Genomic DNA, 18966 nt, shown 5'->3' with positions numbered 1-18966 from the left:
CAACAGAGTGTACAGAAAGGAAGAAAAGTGAAAGATGGGCAACAAAGGTGACAGAAGATGCTGTAGAAGATGATAGAGAAAGGATGCAGCGAGGTCTTAATAAGTCGGTCAAGAAGTTAGCTGTAGAAATTGGGGTTTCTTACGGAAGTGCTCACAAAATTCTCAGGAATAAATTAGGTTAGTAATATGCTGAATAAAGTAGACATTACATAATGTATATAACCGCCTGAAGACTTGAGTTTGTGAAAAAAAAAATTGTTACTATTCTACTGTTTTTTTTATAAAATACTGTAAAGTAATGACCAAACTGAAAATGGTAATATTATATTTCCCTGTAACATAAATGGATACACTACTTTTCTCTCCTCCTATAGCTAATAAAATGATTTGTTTACATATTGTACTAGCAACTCCAAACTCTTGTAATGGAAGGGGGGTAACAATATTTCCGAGTATAGCGAGGTTAATGTTAAAAATGTTAGTAAAAATAAAGTGATGTCCCTGTATTTAGAATGGCTTTACACTCACTTCAAAGTTTATCTTCAGAGTGCAGTTTACACTTTAGTGCACATCCTGGATGGACTCACTCTCTTTGAGGATTATCTTCACTGATGTTTGGTAATTCCATGTATTGTGGGTCCCTATCACCACGGCATGGCGCGTCCTCAGGTTGCGGATAGAGGAGACGGCCTCCAGATATGGAGGGTAGCTGCGAATATATTGAATAAGCAGTCGTGGACAGCCGATAAGGGGTGGTCCTCCAGCTTGGGGGTTGGGCGAAGGGCTAACAACCCATCACCGTAAAAAACAGCTTGTTACGAATCCCTACAATAAGTTCTCACTCTGAGAGAGGAACATAGGTTAAGGGTGTTTGAGAATAAGGTGTTTAGGAAAATATTTGGGGCTAAGCGGGATGAAATTACAGGAGAATGGAGAAAGTTACACAACGCAGAGCTGCATGCATTGTATTGTTCACCTGACATAATTAGGAACATTAAATCCAGACGTTTGAGATGGGCAGGGCATGTAGCACGTATGGGCGAATCCAGAAATGTATATAGAGTGTTAGTTGGGAGACCGGAGGGAAAAAGACCTTTAGGGAGGCCGAGACGTAGATGGGAGGATAATATTAAAATGGATTTGAGGGAGGTGGGGTATGATGATAGAGACTGGATTAATCTTGCACAGGATAGGGACCGCTGGCGGGCTTATGTGAGGGCCGCAATGAACCTTCGGGTTCCTTAAAAGCCATTTGTAAGTAAGTAAGATGTTTGGTAATTTCCACAACTACGCAAGGGTGCGTGGGTTCATTCAATTAGCTACCCTGCCCTCTGTTTACAAGATATTGAAATGAAACTACGTAAGCAAGTAGATTTTAAAACGAAGAATCGAATTAAACATTCTCTCGAAAAAGGACCTATAGACCTATGGGCCCATTTTCCGGCTACCGCCTCAATTATGAGTCTTCGTGTTTTCAACTGACAGCACGACCATAGGATTGCGGTCCGTGAATTGCAAATCTTTGACAGACGGCAAGAAATCCGACAACCGTTTTTGATAAGGAAATATAAATCTCGTTAAAATCTCCACTCGGGTCGTCAATCATCCCTGAGGGGGGACAGGAAGACTTGTTGAACCCCGTGTGCGTGGAGTGGAAGGGTTGAGGGGTGGGGGTGAATCGCACCGGCACGGACGCTCCAGAGGCGTTCAGTCGCCCTGCCTCTCCTGATGCGAGGGGTTGATAGAGGCGCGCGCGTCTTGCACACGTTCCACGCGAGTCGTTCTGTTCGCACGGTTACAACTCGACAACTGAAGAGCGCTTCGATTTGTGCTGGACTTAACCTCCGCGACTGATATGTGAAGACAGGAGTCGCCATGGACCTCTTGGATGAGTAAGTTGCTGCATAACACTCTAACGGATATTTCATAATTCAGGTGTGGTGGTTGTTTTAGTGTGACACGTCGAAAGCAATGCGTTACAACTAAGTTTTGGGCCACCAAGCGAATTAGGCTTTTCCTTGCAATTATTGAAAACAAATTTCTTATGAAGTGTTCCTTAATTTACATAATAAAACTAGTGTTTTTTAATGTATATTAATTTATGTAGAGACTGGATTAATCTTTCTCAGGATAGGAACCGATGGCGAACTTATGTGAGGACGGCAATGAACCTCCGGGTTCCTTAAAAGCCATAAGTAGGCTACGTTTTATAATTTATTGCGAAAACCTTTTGGATAAGAGTAAACCATTCCAATTGAATTAGCTTGTGGTTTCTTAGCCCCTTCAGATCTGAATTCATATTAAACAAAATTGGGAGAAAAAAAACTGGTTACATAATCATTCTGGGGATCCAAAATTCCCAAGTCACAGAAAATCAAAATTTGGGGACAATTTTGACCCCTGGGGCCCCAAATTTTTTAATTTTATTTTTAATTTGGGTATAGAAATGATTCAAAAATACTATTCTCCATTTATATCACACTCAATTTTTCAAAATATTTAAAAGTATCGAAGACGATCCAAAAAATAAACAATTTACACTGTAATGTACATCAGGCCTGAAGGGGTTAAAATGTATAGGAATTTTTATCTCTGTTTACAACTTTTATTGAAGTATAAAACGTTATTCCGGTCTCTAAAAAAATATGAAGGGTCCAGGGGAAAAACGTGCTAAGTCCAATTTTGTCAATTTTTTGTTTTGGATGCCATGTAATACCTCAGGCAATAGAGATTTCAGTGGTTTAATTGTGCAGAGTAAAAACTTGATTAAGACAGAAATATTTGAAAAATGATAACTCAGAGACAATAGAATGTAATGGACCTTGAAACTTTAAACTTGCTCTCCTGTAAAAACAGTAAAATGTGACTTAGCGTGTTCTTCCCCTGGACCCTTCATATATATTCTGAACTGCTATTGTAAGTAAAACGAAATGTTTACTGAAATTAACTTAAAAATTTGATTTACATTGTTTTTTTTTTAATATATATTAATTTATGTAGAGACTGGATTAATCTTTCTCAGGATATGAACCAATGGCGAACTTATGTGATGACGGCAATGAACCTCCGGGTTCCTTAAAAGCCATAAGTAGGCTAAGTTTATTAATTTATTGCGGAAATCTTTTGGATAAGAGTAAAACACTCCAATTAAATTAGCTTGTGGTTTCTTAACCTCTTCAGATCTGAATTTATATTAAACAAAATTTATTTAAAAAAAACTGGTCACATAATCATTCTGGGGATCCAAAATTCCCAAACCAAGTCTTCACAGAAAACCAAAAATTTGGGGACAATTTTGACCCCTGGGGCCCCAAAATTTAAAATTTAAGTTTTAATTCGGGTATAGAAATGATTCAGAAGTAATATTCTCCATTTCTATCACATTGAATTTTTCAAAATATTTGAAAGTGTCGAAGACAACCCAAAAAATAAACAATGTACACTATAATGGACATCAGGCCTGAAGGGGTGAAATGTATAGCAATTTTTAACTCTGTTTACAACTTTTATTGAAGTATAAAACATTATTCCGGTCTCTAAAAAAAAATAAAGCCATAAGTAGGCTAAGTTTTTTAATTTATTGCGGAAACCTGTTGAGTAAGAGTAAAACATTCCAATTAAATTAGCTTATGGTTTCTTAACCCCTTCAGATCTGAATTTATATTAAACAAAATTTAAAAAAAAAACTGGTCACATAATCATTCTGGGGATCCAAAATTCTCAAATGAAGTCTTCACAGAAAATAAAAATTTTGGGACAATTTTGACCCCTGGGGCCCCAAATTTTTAATTTTATTTTTAATTCGGGTATACAAATGTTTCAAAAATAATATTCTCCATTTCTATCACATTGAATTTTTCAAAATACCGTATTTAAAAGTATCGAAGACAATCCAAAAAAGAAACAATGTACACTATAATGGACATCAGGCCTGAAGGGGTTAAAATTTATAGCAATTTTTATCTCTGTTTACAACTTTTATTGAAGTATAAAAAATTATTCCGGTCTCTAAAAAAATATATTCTGAACTGCTATTGTAAGTAAAACGAAATGTTTACTGAAATTAACTTAAAAATTTGATTTACATTCTTATAAACGAATTACCTCATGTGTTCTTTTATAATATTTATGATGGGTGAATCTTCTACGCACGACACATGGGAGAAAAAAAATCGTACATAAGTCATTGAAAATAACCTCAAAATTGTAGTATGCCATTCACTGCGAAAGCTATAAACCCACCCAAACTCTCCCTCCAAAATGCCTTCATTTCTTTTACAAGGTGGAAGTGAAATAGCCTTGCAGATTGAAAGGAACGATAGGGTATAATGAAATGAATAGAAAACCTATATTACGTTTTGTGATTAAATGCACGATTAATTAGAAAATTAAGTTTGAAGTTTCAGCAGTCCGGCAACATCGCCGCTGACACTCTTTTCTCGTGATACAGATGTAAGAGGTCAACGAACTCGGGTGTGTATCGTTAGTGGCGCTTTTCTCTGGCACTGTGTTGCAACCAAATCGCATGGTGCAGTAGCTTCAAATTAGAGGTTTTTAAAATGAAATTTACACGAAAATCGTCGACACTATTGAAATACGCCAGAGGGATAAAATATTCTTTATTAGTGTTTCTATCGATATGAACAAAAATCACGACCCTACATGCAATAGTTACCCAATAAGAGGTTGTTAAACATTTTAGAAAAAAAACATTTTTTACTGAAAAAACTATGAACTTTCCATTAATATGATATAGTTTTTTGTTACATACAACATTTACTATTCGCTCTGAAATCTCCAAGGCTATTTCACTTCTACCCTGTTGTTAAGTTTATTTATACACGCTTTAATATCTGCGGTCATATCACGTGTTTAGGATCTGTGGGTATACCAGTAGGCTGTTGTTACTATTGTTGAATTCCTGTTTCTATTGTGTGTCGTTGATGGTTTGTGTTCGTGTAACTGATTTTAGATTTTTATTAATGTTTATGATATTGGCGATGAAAGTGGTGATGAATCATGGTATGTAAATTTCCAATACGGCATTTGCCTTTGTGACTGAGAGAAACCATGAAAATCCCCAGTGAGATCGGTCGACCAAGGGGTTTGAACCGGGATCTCCCTAATGTGAGGCTCAAACGCTACCGTTAAGAGTTAAGAGAGGCAGCCTTTATATATATTCATGAATTAGGCAAGGTATTATTCACGACCGTTTTGAATGGAAATAAAAGTATAGTATGTCTTTCGTTATCTCGTGGAAACAAATACATTCATGATCCATAGCTCATAGTAAAAACCTTATGGTGGGGATAAGCGAGCTAGCAAGCTGCAAGTCGAAGCGTAGCGAGGGAGGAAAACTTCTCAGTCCACTTTTTCCTTTCCCTTAACCGCACATAGGTTTCACAAGATACCGAATGACCTATAGTTACGTAGGCCTATATAAAACTTTCCGCTCAGTTGCCTTTAAAGGAGAGGTTGCCCAGTAGGACACTGTATACCTTAAAATATAATATATATTAATAATTGATAATGTCCCGCGTTGTCTAAGGCATCCTGCCTAGGACTCGCGTTACAGGATGCTCACTGGGGAAAGAAATTTTCTCATGAATTTCGGCCAGTGTGTGGGACCGGTGTCCACCCAGCATCGTGATACACTTGGGGAGCTACGATAGGTAGCGAAATCCGGTTATGAAAGCTAGCTATAATGGGTCCGGGGATCAGCGTGCTAATCACACGATATGTCCGTTGTGATTGGATGATCGTCCGCCTCTGCTTCGGCATGTGGGCGTGAGGCCAGCATTCGGCTGATCGATCTGGGCCCTTAAAGGACTGTGATGCCACAGATTATTATTATTATTATTATTATTATTATTATTATTATTATTATTGTTATTTTTTATTTTTATTTTAATATTATAGTTGGTCATTGCTGGAGAATCTTTTAAGTATATTGTGAATATTCATAATTTAAATATGTATGTAACTATTGTATTGATTAAGGCTGGTTGGGTCCACACCTGTAGAGTAACGGTTAGCGCGTCTGGCCGCGAAACCAGGTGGCCCGGGTTCGATTCCCGGTCGGGACAAGTTACCTGGTTGAGGTTTTTTCCGGGGTTTTCCCTCAACCCAATATGAGCAAATTTTGGGTAACTTTCGGTGCTGGACCCCGGACTCATTTCACCGGCATTATCACCTTCATCTCATTCAGACGCTAAATAACCTCAGCTGTTGATAAAGCGTCGTAAAATAACCTACTAAAATAAAAAAAGGCTGGTTGAGTGGAAGAGAAGGCCTTATGGCCTGAACTCTGCCGGCGAAAATAAAACATTCTAATTCTAATGCTAATCATACAAAAATTTGACGTTAAAATCTATATAATTTAATGACAGTTATCCGTAAAGGCAAATCTTTATTAAAAAGTTAACAATTTACATTAATATAATACAAATAATGCATTATCCATATAAATGATTCCTTAATATAACAAAAGTAAATTTTAATTTATTGTTTAATAAAAAATAATGTAAAATAGTTTGAAATATGCTGTATATAATCATCAGGCTTAGGCCTAGGCACACAGAGTAGCCTAACCAGTATGAGGTTTAGAGTACACGGAGTATAAATGACGTCATGACCCGTGTCCAGTCACCCGACTGCAACAGCACAGGTGGGTCCGTAATGTGCATTACCGTTGTGTGTATTGCTGCTTGGCTGCGGTACGTGTAACAGGCTTCGGCGTAGGGACACCTGATTGAAGGTTACAACTCTCGTTAATACTTTAATGGTAGACATTTATTGTCTACACTAGGAATGTACTGTATATACTGCATCTGTACAGGGTGAAATATATTTTGTGCCGTACTGTGACGGACTGTTTACATGTTAAGACACTAAGTAACGGCGCTCTTCATATCCCACTCCACTCGACCAACAGAACACTATCGTCCGTGCGTTCTGAACTTAATGCGTTTCTGTGCCCAGGACCGAATCCTGATAATCATGAGGAAGATAAATTATATATTTAATCTTGTTTCTTTACGGTTTAGGCTCGTTAGCCGGTTCTATCTTCATCGATTCTAAATTGTCTTCCAATGTTTCGTGTTCCAAACGATTTATAAACTAAGAACTTTTTTTTGTAATACGTTCATCTAGCATTTTACTTACGAGACAAATTCATTTGATTATACTTATTTTTAAGCTCTTTGGATTGCAAGCTGTGTTACTTTCAGTTCGTTCCGCGTATTTCAAATGTAAAGTGGAATGTTAATATGGTAGGAAATGCTTTGAGAATATCTAGTTGACTTCCGTGAATTCAAGTATCTCCTTATATAAAATTACTTTGAAAGCATTCTAATGAAGTAATTTACAATAATTTAATGTCACAGTAATCTCCCTTCGACATGAGAAGTTAATGAGCGTTCTCTGCACACGCGGAAGGCCTTTCCCTCTTGATATTCGTCGACTGTATTCTTATATAGAATCTGCAGTAAGGAACATGTAAAGTGTTTAATTCTAAGATCAATTTTTCACGCCTTCTCTACTCAACAACATACCGTCTGTCTCACGTGCATTGCGTTACAGCTGGGTTTCAAATGCTGCTACTCCATTTTGAACATGGGATCAGTCCAACATGTTCTCGATCTATCGAACTTCAGTTTTCAACGAAGTTTATAGGTTAATAATTAATGAGTTCAAGGGAAGAAAGATGGAACGTCCACAAATCGTCATTTAGAAAAAAGACAGCTTATTTTTTCTTCCTTTCTTACTCTGCTAACCTCTTTTTTTATCCAACTTACTACTACGGATAGCTGAGAGAGATTCATTGGACGGTACACTAGACATTTCACAAATGCGGGTATCCCTGGGTATGGGGTCGGCATGACGCAAGGGTCCACACCTGTGGACTAACAGTCAGCGCGTCTGGCCGCGAAACCAGGTGGCCCGGGTTCGAACCCCGGTCGGGGCAAGTTACCTGGTTGAGGTTTTTCCGGGGTTTTTCCTCAACCCAATACGAGCAAATGCTGGGTAACTTTCGGTGCTGGACCCAGGACTCATTTCACCGGCATTATCACCTTCATTTCATTCAGACGCTAAATAACCTGAGATGTTGATACAGCGTCGTAAAATAACCCAATAAAAATGACGCAAGGTCTTCTATCCACATAGCCACAACGGCGGACGTTTATTTCTATAATAGTAATAAATATTTCTTTCAACTAAATTATAGACACATTATACAGGCTGTGAACCGCAATTAATGTCATTAATTTCAGGGGATTATTCTTTGAGATACTTCAAATAAAAAAGTTTAATACAATTTTGTTTGTTTTTTCTTCATTTTAGAGATAGAAATTGTTTCACATTAAATATTTCGTAGCTTGTTTTGAGAAAACCATTGATTAATTCCCAATGTCCTCTGTCAGCTTAAGAAAGCAGAGTTTTATGATAATGAATGATTGAAAGAATTTAAGTTTTGTCCTTTAAATGTGCAGAGATTCGATCCGACCAAATGTAACATTGTAAAATGTCTTTGAAAAAAAAAAAGTAAAATATCGCTAATATTTTTCGAGATATGACATGGCACTGTGTTAGTTGACTTGGCCATTTAAATATGGACAGAACTTCTCATAATTGTACGATGAAAGAGTAATGGAACGGAGAAAAATTCTCTCCGGCGCTGGGATTTGAACCCGGGTTTTCAGCTCTACGTGCTGACGCTTTATCCACTAAGCCACACCGGATTCCACCCCGGCGTCGGAAGAATCGTCTCAGTTTTAAGTTCCAACTCTTGGGTTCCCTCTAGTGGCCGCCCTCTGCATTACGTCATAGATATCTATGAACCTAGGACCGAAGTGCACACATGTGCTGAGGTGCACTCGTAATAAGTGACTAGTTGGCCGGGATCCGACGGAATAAGCGCCGTCTTAAATCACGAAGTGATTTACGCGTATCATATATATTATTATAATGTACCGAAGTACATATGATATTTCCATGCAGATATTCTGCGTCATAATACGATGAAAGAGTAATGGAACGGTGTGGCTTAGTGGATAAAGCGTCAGCACGTAGAGCTGAAAACCCGGCTTCAAATCCCGGCGCCGGAGAGAATTTTTCTCCGTTCCATTACTCTTTCATCGTATGATGACGCAGAATATCTGCATGGAAATATCATATGTACTTCGGTACATTATAATAATATATATTCTCATAATTGGCTCGCAACTTATGTTTTCGAAACCCGTTTTCCTCAAAACTTCCATTTTTTTAAGATAAATTCATAAAATTTTGCATATAAGTGTATTTCATACTGGAGAACAAAGCCTGACTTTAGTACTGTTTCATCATTTCAAGTTATTTTTTCATTAATAATTCTTTATGTAAAAATAATGAAATTTTATAATTCACGGCAAAATAAGATAAATCCCAAGTAATATTTCTGATTTATATTTTCACAATTAATATCAGGATTTATTAGCCATTGACTTAGCTCGGACGGTAGCGCTTTTGACTGCTGCTTCTGAGTTGCGCTTGTGGTTGAGTTCGATTCCTGCTTGGGCTGTTTACCTGGTTGGGTTTTTTCCGAGATTTTCCTCAACCGTAACGCGAATGTCAAGTAATTTATGGCGAATCCTCGGCCTCATCTCGCCATATACCACCTCGCTACCACCAATTCTATCGACGCTAAATAATCTAGTAATTGATATAGCGTCCTTAAATGACCAAAAGTAAATAAAATCAGGATTTATTAATACACTCATTATGAATAAAACGGACAGGAAAGCATTTTAAAATATTCAAAACTGTATAAGATATCAGCGAAACCAATTTTCCATGTATAAATTGTACCCCACCCAATTTAAAAATATAATTCCGTAGTGCTCGGGAAAAGTAGCACAAGTCAAAAATGTTAATTTTACAGGAGAAGGGAAAAACTGTCTTCACACTGGTTTATGTCGATTTGATTTTCTTCTGTATGATTTATTCTAATAGGAGAAATACTTATGTCTCTTTTCCCAAGCGAGCAGATGTTTCGTAATTTGTCAATAAACTAATAAAAAAAATTTGTGGAAATTGACTTATGCCACATTTCCCAAGCATTGCAGAATCATCTTAACAATAAAAGTTTTTTTTAAATCTAAAAATTGTCTATTAATCTGAAAGTATTGCCTAATTACTATGTAAATTTCCGGCCCAGAATTCATTCTGGATATATGAAAATTGAATTTTGAATTTTACTAAATTTATACTCGTGGGAAGTGTATAAATTGTGTAAGACTTGAATATTTTGATCCAATAGTATTAGTAAAATATCGTTTAACAAACAAAGGGATACAGACACATTAAGAGAAATCAATTGGAAGGGAACTATACTAGTAACCTGCCGAATGCGACAATATGTATAGTTCCCAAAAATTTTGCTAGCTCATAAGTTTTTTGTCAATTTGTCCAGCTCTGTTTCGCAGAAAAGTTTATAGAAACAGAGTCGTAATAAATCCGTATGAATACATGGCATACAAGCTTTCAAATAGATTCTGCTGATCCTGATGTCCTATTCAGCAAACCCGTCGTCGCGAGTGAGAGTCGTTCATGTAACGTGATGGACGTACAGACCTATTTGACACTGAACACTGTGTTGATGTTCCCATGATGACCTTTGAAACCAGATCGTAGCCACTACTGAGTCGCTGACATAGCGCCCCGGTACCCTGGTCTGCACGCTCGCTGTACATTTTCACTTTTGAGTACGAAATATAAAGAGAAAGTACAGTGCAACTCCACAAATAGACGCTCACTCTCGTATCTTCACGATACAAGGTAAAGGCTGGTTCACAATAAACCGGGAACGAGAATCGGAACGAAAACGAATACGGTAAAATTGTTAAAATGTGTACATTTAAATGTGAGCATTCACAATTAACGAAAAGCTTGCCGGAGCCCGGGATCAGGAACGGAGAGTTGGCCAAGTTTCAACTTTGGCGTTCACGTTTCCGATCACAGCCCACTAGATTCATTCTATTGCCATCTAAAAGCTATTTTGTCGTCGTATATTTTGTAGCAAGAACACTGTGACATAACCTATGCATTATTTTGTTCTGTGCTGTGCATCATGGAGCAAGTTTTATTTGATGAGATTCTAATATTGAGTGTTGAGGAAAATCCTCACGTTTACGATAAGCGGCGCGGCTCGCATAAAGATGAGAAAATGAAGGAGAATACATGGCTTTCAATAGCTGCATCTTTGAACACCGATCGTAAGTGAATCATATTTTATTATTGTATTGCTTGTATTACACACTACATATTCATGCTTCAAGTCAACAACTACTGTTGTGTTCATTTTTGTTCTATTACAAATGTTTCTTCTCTAATTAGTTTACGTTATAGTAGACTTAAAATAGGTTGTGATAATAAAGATGCATGGGCATATTTATAGTATCGTACCTAATGAAATGTTTCAGTTGAAATTTCGAAGTTGGTTAACCTGTGTTTGTGTTGGCTGCCTTGTACTCATGAGAGAACGCCATTGGTCAATTATACACAAATAACATCAGAATACGTAATATCGACTTTACATATCGTTATTGACATGCATATCGATGTGCATAGTCGTCTACGTTCTCGGTTTATTGTGAATCAAAAATTTTCATATTCACGTCCTCTGCTTCTCGTTTTCATTCTGGTTCTCGTTCCCGGTTTATTGTGAACCAGCCTTAAGTCAACGCATCCTGTCCCGCGCTGCACAGGACAAACCAGTTAAACCACTCCAGAAGTGTGCAGATACTCGTACACGTTGGCAGCAAGGCAGGGAACAAAAAATGTGTACTTACGTTGAAGCAGAAGTTACAAATATTGGAACGGTTAAAAAAGGTGAATCAATCAGAGCCATCCCTCAAGAATTTGACATTTAGATCAGAACAGTGCATGGGATAAAACAAAATTCATCTAATTACGAGGCATTCTGTAGTGATTATAAGAAGCTTTGTTATTATCAGTTGATTGTAGGATGAAAACACAGCTTATTTTGTGTATTTCCTAAATTCAATCAATAGGGATGATTTATGTTCTCTCTTGAAGGGTATAGGCCTACATAATTTTAAAATAATGTAATACACAAAGACAACTATTACAAGAAATGCTCAATAAGTTTCTGTAGCTTCATTCTCTTCGGCTCTAATCAACAATAACAAAAATTCAGGTTGCCAGGCGACGATAGAAAAGAAAAGATGCGAAAACAAATGAATGTGGTGTAGAAACAATTGAATGCTCTTTCATATTCAAGTCTAAAAATACAGGGGTGTCATTTGAAATTTCAAAGTGGGAGTGGCTGGGGTGGGAGGTGAAATGTAAAATGCAATTAAGCCTTGTTTAAGACTTACCCCTGATATCTAAATTTACGTGTTTTTTGGTTTAAATTGAATTCAATTTAATTAACTAGTTATTTAGAGTGGGAAGTTTTGAAATGAAAGCCCCGCATGTAGATATATTTAGAGAGTTTTTCCTCCAGAAGTTTGTTTTATGTTTCAGATATATCACGTATGTATGCATTATACTTAATCACGGATTTGTTTTGTTATATATTTTGCATATACTACAATATATTATTTAAAATTATATACGTTAATTATTTATGTTTCGATCCGCACGCTATAAAAAAACATTGCACAGCACTTATGTTTACCAATGCCCGCAGTACTCCGTAGAAAGACAGAATTCGTACCTCGTCTCGCACACGGACCATTGCTGTGTCTATTTGTGGAGTTCCACTGTATTGTACAGCCGAAAAAAATAGGTTTTGCTACTTAGAGGGAAATATGAGTTTTCAGCATCCCTGACTCTGGAGAAGTGATTGCTTGTGGACAGCGATATTTGCAGTACTGTTGGACGGATTTCGTCGTATTCAGGTACGGATTAAAGCAATGCAATTAAATGTAATTAAATAGTATTACTGAAAATGAAGTACTTAAAGAATAAATTGAACAAAATGAATTGAAAATGCACTCCTTAAAAACTAGTTTCACGTGTGAATGTACTGTTATAAATCAGTCACACATATAACGCTTTCCTGAAGAATGAATTTATTGCAACAGTTGTTTGTTCTGGAAGCATTAAGTCACAAAATGCAACACCTCTCACTGAAAAATTATTTCACAATAAGCACTGGTTTTAATGCCTTCATATGCAACTTATTTTTCTCACCAGCCCACAATGAGTACATTAGTTCATGAGTGAGAACATCTTTCAACATTTGCATTTGTACTAGGGACACACGTAATGAAATCTACAACTTATTTTAAATTTGGAAGCTTCATCAACACTTTTGAACATATCCACCCAGACTTCACCTAAATGTTTCGATTTAAGAATTTCCTTCAATTCATTCTCTCTCTCTCTTTTTTTTTCACAATTATGATCTCTCAAACAAGTGATATTTAACAATGTTTGAACTGGTAGCAATTTGCTTCATAGTGTTTTAAGAACATTTTGTACATTATCCTCCAATGTTGCTAATGCAATGTAGCGAATTCTAATCTCACAAATAGTGATGAAGACTGATTTTCTGTAGTAAAATAGCACTTGATATTCCCAGTTTTGTTCTTTCAGTCGTAAATTTTCAAATACGGGACAAAAACATCTTCCGAAGAATTTCTTTTTCGAAACAATGGAACACTTTAGCAAAATAGAGACGTTCCCGTATTTTTCGGGACGTATGGAAACCCTAATCAAGGTTATGGTCAGTTTGTCCAAGTAATGTTTAATTTTGCTTAACGAATGTTAAATTAACAGTCTGTTTGTTTTTAATGTATTTTCCATTTGTTCAACATAATTACCAACACCAACATAACCAACACTTAACTATAACGTCTGTTAGCACTATTTTAACTACTCAACAACAGTTGGTAATGATTCTACACATGTAAGACAATTTTTGATTGGCTAAAATCTTTAAATTCTATATTATAGAGTGAGTCATGAAACTTGCATAAAATGACAACCTGTTATAGTAGGCCACGCTCCATAAACAAACAGTTGACAAATGAAAATTGTAGGTGACGTGCTGAATAATAATTACAAAGTAAGGTTATATATCCCCATTGCTATTATGGATACGAAATACGAAAAAAAAATAATAATAATAATAACACTGATGTATTTAAACAGTCCAAAGTATTTTTTTAAATGTTATATTACCAGTCATATGCTAAACATTCCCTACAGAGAGACAGAATATTAATTTCACAACTTCTGTTCGGACAATTGTGGAGACATCGGCCATATTAAACTGATTGTTAAACGAGTTAACTGCCCGAAATCCTACATTTAAAATTAACAAACTGTTAACGATCTGTTAAACCAAACTGGTGTTGAAAACATACAATTTTATTAATTAACAAACTGTTTAGAGTTTAACAGTCGTTAAATTTTCTAACAATACTTGAAAAAACCGGCCATTAGTGTATTAATTCCGTAGGATTACATTACTAATAGCCTAAAATTGGCCGTGAATTATGGAAAAATTGTGTAACGTTAAAGGGAAATACCACGAGTAAACTTATACAAACAACTTTTCCACAAGCAATTCAAATTGAGCTTGCCGGAATATGTTCCTGGATCTCCAGCCAGCATTGAAAACGGACCCCTGATCACAGTTCAGTCACATACAAAGCACGTGGGCGTCAGGCGGGAGACCGGTGATGGTGTTGTTCTTAGACACAATGGCGACATAACGAAGAGCACTGCTGACTTTCCTTGCGTTTGTTTTTATTCTACTTGAAGCAATTAATTTTAACATAAATATTTGCTTTTCCTTGAATGCTGCTGATCTACTTGGCATGACTGTTAATTCGACCAAGGACAGCTCGATCTAATTCTTGAGGTGCGGAGAAGCAACTTGTTTCATCGTAGTGATATTTCGAGGATCGATATTTCAGCTCTCGATATTCTTACATGAGTACGAAATACAGAAAGAGAGAAGAGAAAATGGGGAAAAGTCTAACATTTTAATGACGTGGAACTGTAAAGAAAAAAAAATACTATAACATTACTAAATTTATAGAATATTTACCTTAGTTCAGTATTCAATAAACATTATCTTCGAAGCACAGGAACTATAAATAGAGGATAGAGGGACAGCACTGAAGAGTTTTGCTTACGATGGAATGTTGAAAGCTTTGCTTTTATGTGCTACAAATTCGGTTTAATAGAATCCCTCCGCGTGTTAACCGTTCTCGGTGGTCTAGTAGTTAATGCGCTTGCCATTTGAATCGAGGTTCGCTGGTTCAAACTCGGTCAAAGACAATGGGTTTTTAAGAATGATAAAATACCTTAGCATGCTTTCTTTCGGATTAAAAATGAAGCTGGAAGAATCCGACGCTTTCTTATACAGGATATTGAATTTAATAAGACTGAGTGTCCCAGAAGAGGGGTGAAGCTATAATTGTACCCAATAATAATTGTTCTTCCTCTGACACGTATCATCAAGTAAGATATACCTTCTGATAATATATGTATCAGCCAAATATATAGGCCTACAGTGTAGTTTTATTACTGTATTATTTCCTAATAATAATAATAATAATAATAATAATAATAATAATGTCCACACCTGTGGAGTAACGGTCAGCGCGTCTGGCCGTGAAACCAGGTGGCCCGGGTTCGAATCCCGGTCGGGGCAAGTTACCTGGTTGAGGTTTTTTCCGGGGTTTTCCCTCAACCCAATACGAGCAAATGCTGGGTAACTTTCGGTGCTGGATCCCGGACTCATTTCATCGGCATTATCACCTTCATTTCATTCAGACGCTAAATAACCTAGATGTTGATACAGCGTCGTAAGATAACCCAATAAAATAAAATAATAATAATAATAATAATAATAATAATAATAATAATAATAATAATAATAATATAAGGGGTCTGTTAATATTCTTAATTCGGGTAGTATCGGACATCGGGTAATATCGGACAGTGCGTTTCTTTCATCTACCACCATATGGTAGTACTTGAATGACATAGTTTCGTTTCTCTATGCGACATCACAGAAACGTAACTATGTCAATCAGGTACTATCATCGTGTGTTAGATGAATGAAACTCACTGTCCGATATTATCCGATGTCCGATACTACCCGACTCTCTCCTATGCTCAAATTTCAAATAACACTCGCTAGTAACTTTCGTTTCTTGATGTTGACAGCTTCTTCAAAGGCAAACGATGCTTCCAACATAACAAAGTAACTTCCAGTTTTATTATTTCAGTACCGAAATTCGAAGCGAAGCTGGCAAAGGAATATTCAACCTGACAACTATTAAATCAGTATAATCCACTAACATATCTCTGGCAGAAATGCAATATCTCGTAAGTTCTGAGAACCAAAATAAAAAAAAATGCAATAAAACTGTTCTGTATTAAATTTGCGTGACATATGAACAAAAGCATGGTTCATAAAATTATGTAAAATCATTTTGAAATAATTTTATAAATCATAATTTTGTTCATATATCTAGTAAATGTAACACTGGACAGTTTTATTGCGTTCCTAAAAAAAATTGGCTTTCATGGCTGACGAGGTTTTGCACTTTTGCCAGCGATGTGTGTAGTAATAGGAGGACTCTGATTAGGTTTCACCCTAAGATATAAAGTAAGAAGATTCAGGATATATTTTTTCTCTATATTTTCCTTCAACAGAGCTGGATTAGACCTTAAGCGTTTATATGATAACGTAATAAACCACTCGATTGTGTCTAGAATAGCATGATTAAAATCTTCATAAAGGCTACCATGTTTTGAATATTCTTATTTTATCGTAAAAAATAAATTAACCTACTTGCAAAACAGCATAGCATTGCACTGTGGTTCATATATTTAATCAGAGCTGGCGCGTTGTAAACATCACGTAACTAAAGCTCTCCCTTTAACGAGCTTTTGAAATGTATTAAAATTAATGTGGTGAGTAAGTTTCGTAATTATGTACTGCGGCTAACTCTTAAGCTGTATGCTTTAAATAAAAAAAAAAAATGTTACTAGTTCTACATTTTATTGCAATCATAACGCTCCGCAATATCAAACAAACTACGTACATCGTAAATGCACTGACTCGTAAGTAATGTCAGCTTGAAGCAAAATTTTATTTGGAGTGTGTTGTGACAAGAAATTAATCTAATCCTCAAGGTAAAGGCCATTAGATTCTATATTCTTGAGCCATCTTTCAGTGAGATTTTTTATCTCGTGACGATAACAGATTCTGGTTTTTGATGTGAAGAATTCGGTGATAACCATTTCAGTGACTTTCAACTTTCGGAAATTTTTTCCAGCTAGAAGTAGGCTGTGGATCGAAACATACGGTAATTTGAATGAGCAAAATCAGGGCTATATTTAGGGTGTGGTAGGAGTTCGATTCCTCCCAGTTCCGGAATATTTTCTATAGTTCGTCGAGTGATCCGGAGTTTCGCATTCACCTGTTGAAGGAGAATTATATTTCGATTTACTAATGCTGGGTACTTTTCTCTAAAAAATTCATGAACTCGTTCTAGCTGTTAAGAATGGGGATCCGCATAGACTGCACGAGCGTTTGGAACAGACTCCCAGTGAATCATAGCTTCAGAATTCCACCAGACACATACCAGTACTTGAGCTCGAACCGATTTTGTTTAACGACTTTGGGAGGCAGTAAAAATTTTTAATAGCCTCCCTATCGATATAAAAAATGAAACTCAAAACATAAAATTATTTAGGGGCAAATCAAAGAAGTACCTAATTTCTCACGCCTTCTATTCTATAGGTGAATTCATGACATTCAATAACACTTCATGAAATTGATACCAAAACTTTGTGTTGTACTGGTAGACTATATTGTAAATCTCGTCTGTATATATTTCATCTAGACTGTGACTATAAATTAAGATTTTATAATAGTATTAAGTTTTTTGACTTGTTCCATATTCTAGCTGTAAGCAATGTAAGAATACCATGGAATGTTTTTAAATACAATACAATGCAATCCATAATCTCATACACCAAGTTATAACATAACCTAAATAATATAAACAAGATAAATGATAGAAAAGTTTTAATTAAGAATGATGAAGTCCACACCTGTGGAGTAACGGTTAGCGCTTCTGGCCGCGAAACCAGGTGGCCCGGGTTCGATTCCCGGTTGGGGAAAGTTACCTGGTTGAGTTTTTTTCCGGGGTTTTCCCTCAACCCAGTATGAGCAAATGCTGGATAACTTTCGGTGCTGGACCCCGGACTGATTTCACTGGCATTATCACCTCCATCTCATTCAGACGCTAAATAACCTAAGCTGTTGATAAAACATCGTAAAATAACCTACTAAAATAAAAAAAAAGAATGATGAAATAACATGAATCATTTTAAAAGGTGCAATTATTGAAAGTACAATGTAGGCAAACGAAGAAACAAATGTTAGGGAGGTGATAAAAATTGTAGGATAAACAGCCATGACTAGTAGAAGCAGAAACACAACGTTCCGTACCGTTTCATCGATCAAAAGTAGTATGACGTAGTAAAAGTGTAATAGTCTGTGAAATAGTAATATACGTTACAAGAGCGGTATGTTGACGTTTTCATGGTCGAGGAAAAGATTGAAAAAGCGAAACGTAGTTGACCTTTTTTAATTTCCGAGAACATGAAAACAAACATACCGCTCGTGTATCGTACATTATTTTGTGCGAAGATCGTTTATTACATTTCTAATTAGGTGCAATGAAATCTCCATCTTGGTTTCTGTTTAATGACGCCAACTTCGGAACACCAAAATATCTTTCTTCAACATTGTTGCCGTAAAATGTTTTCTGTGTTTACTATACTCCAGCAGGCCGTGATATACGTCTGTCTTCCCCCCCCCCCCAGTCTATAAATGCGAATTTAAAACAAACGGTAAGGTTATATAATGATTTATTTTTCATTTTAATATTTTAACAATATTATCTATATAACATATTGCAG

General features: G+C 36.3%; 1 protein-coding gene across 1 annotated transcript in view; it reads left to right on the top strand.

Moving 5' to 3' along the window:
• Positions 1-1734: 1734 nt before the first annotated feature.
• LOC138716225 (neuropeptide SIFamide receptor-like) overlaps positions 1735-18966 on the top strand; it is a 238963-nt gene continuing 221731 nt past the window's right edge. The window contains exon 1 of the mRNA XM_069849066.1: positions 1735-1892. Within this exon, the coding sequence (XP_069705167.1) occupies positions 1876-1892 (17 nt within the window). The 5' untranslated portion in view covers positions 1735-1875. The remainder of the gene's footprint in view (positions 1893-18966) is intronic.

Source organism: Periplaneta americana, chromosome 16, assembly GCF_040183065.1.
Source record: "Periplaneta americana isolate PAMFEO1 chromosome 16, P.americana_PAMFEO1_priV1, whole genome shotgun sequence".
Taxonomy (NCBI): Eukaryota; Metazoa; Arthropoda; class Insecta; order Blattodea; family Blattidae; genus Periplaneta; species Periplaneta americana.
This window is presented reverse-complemented; position numbering and strand designations above follow the sequence as displayed.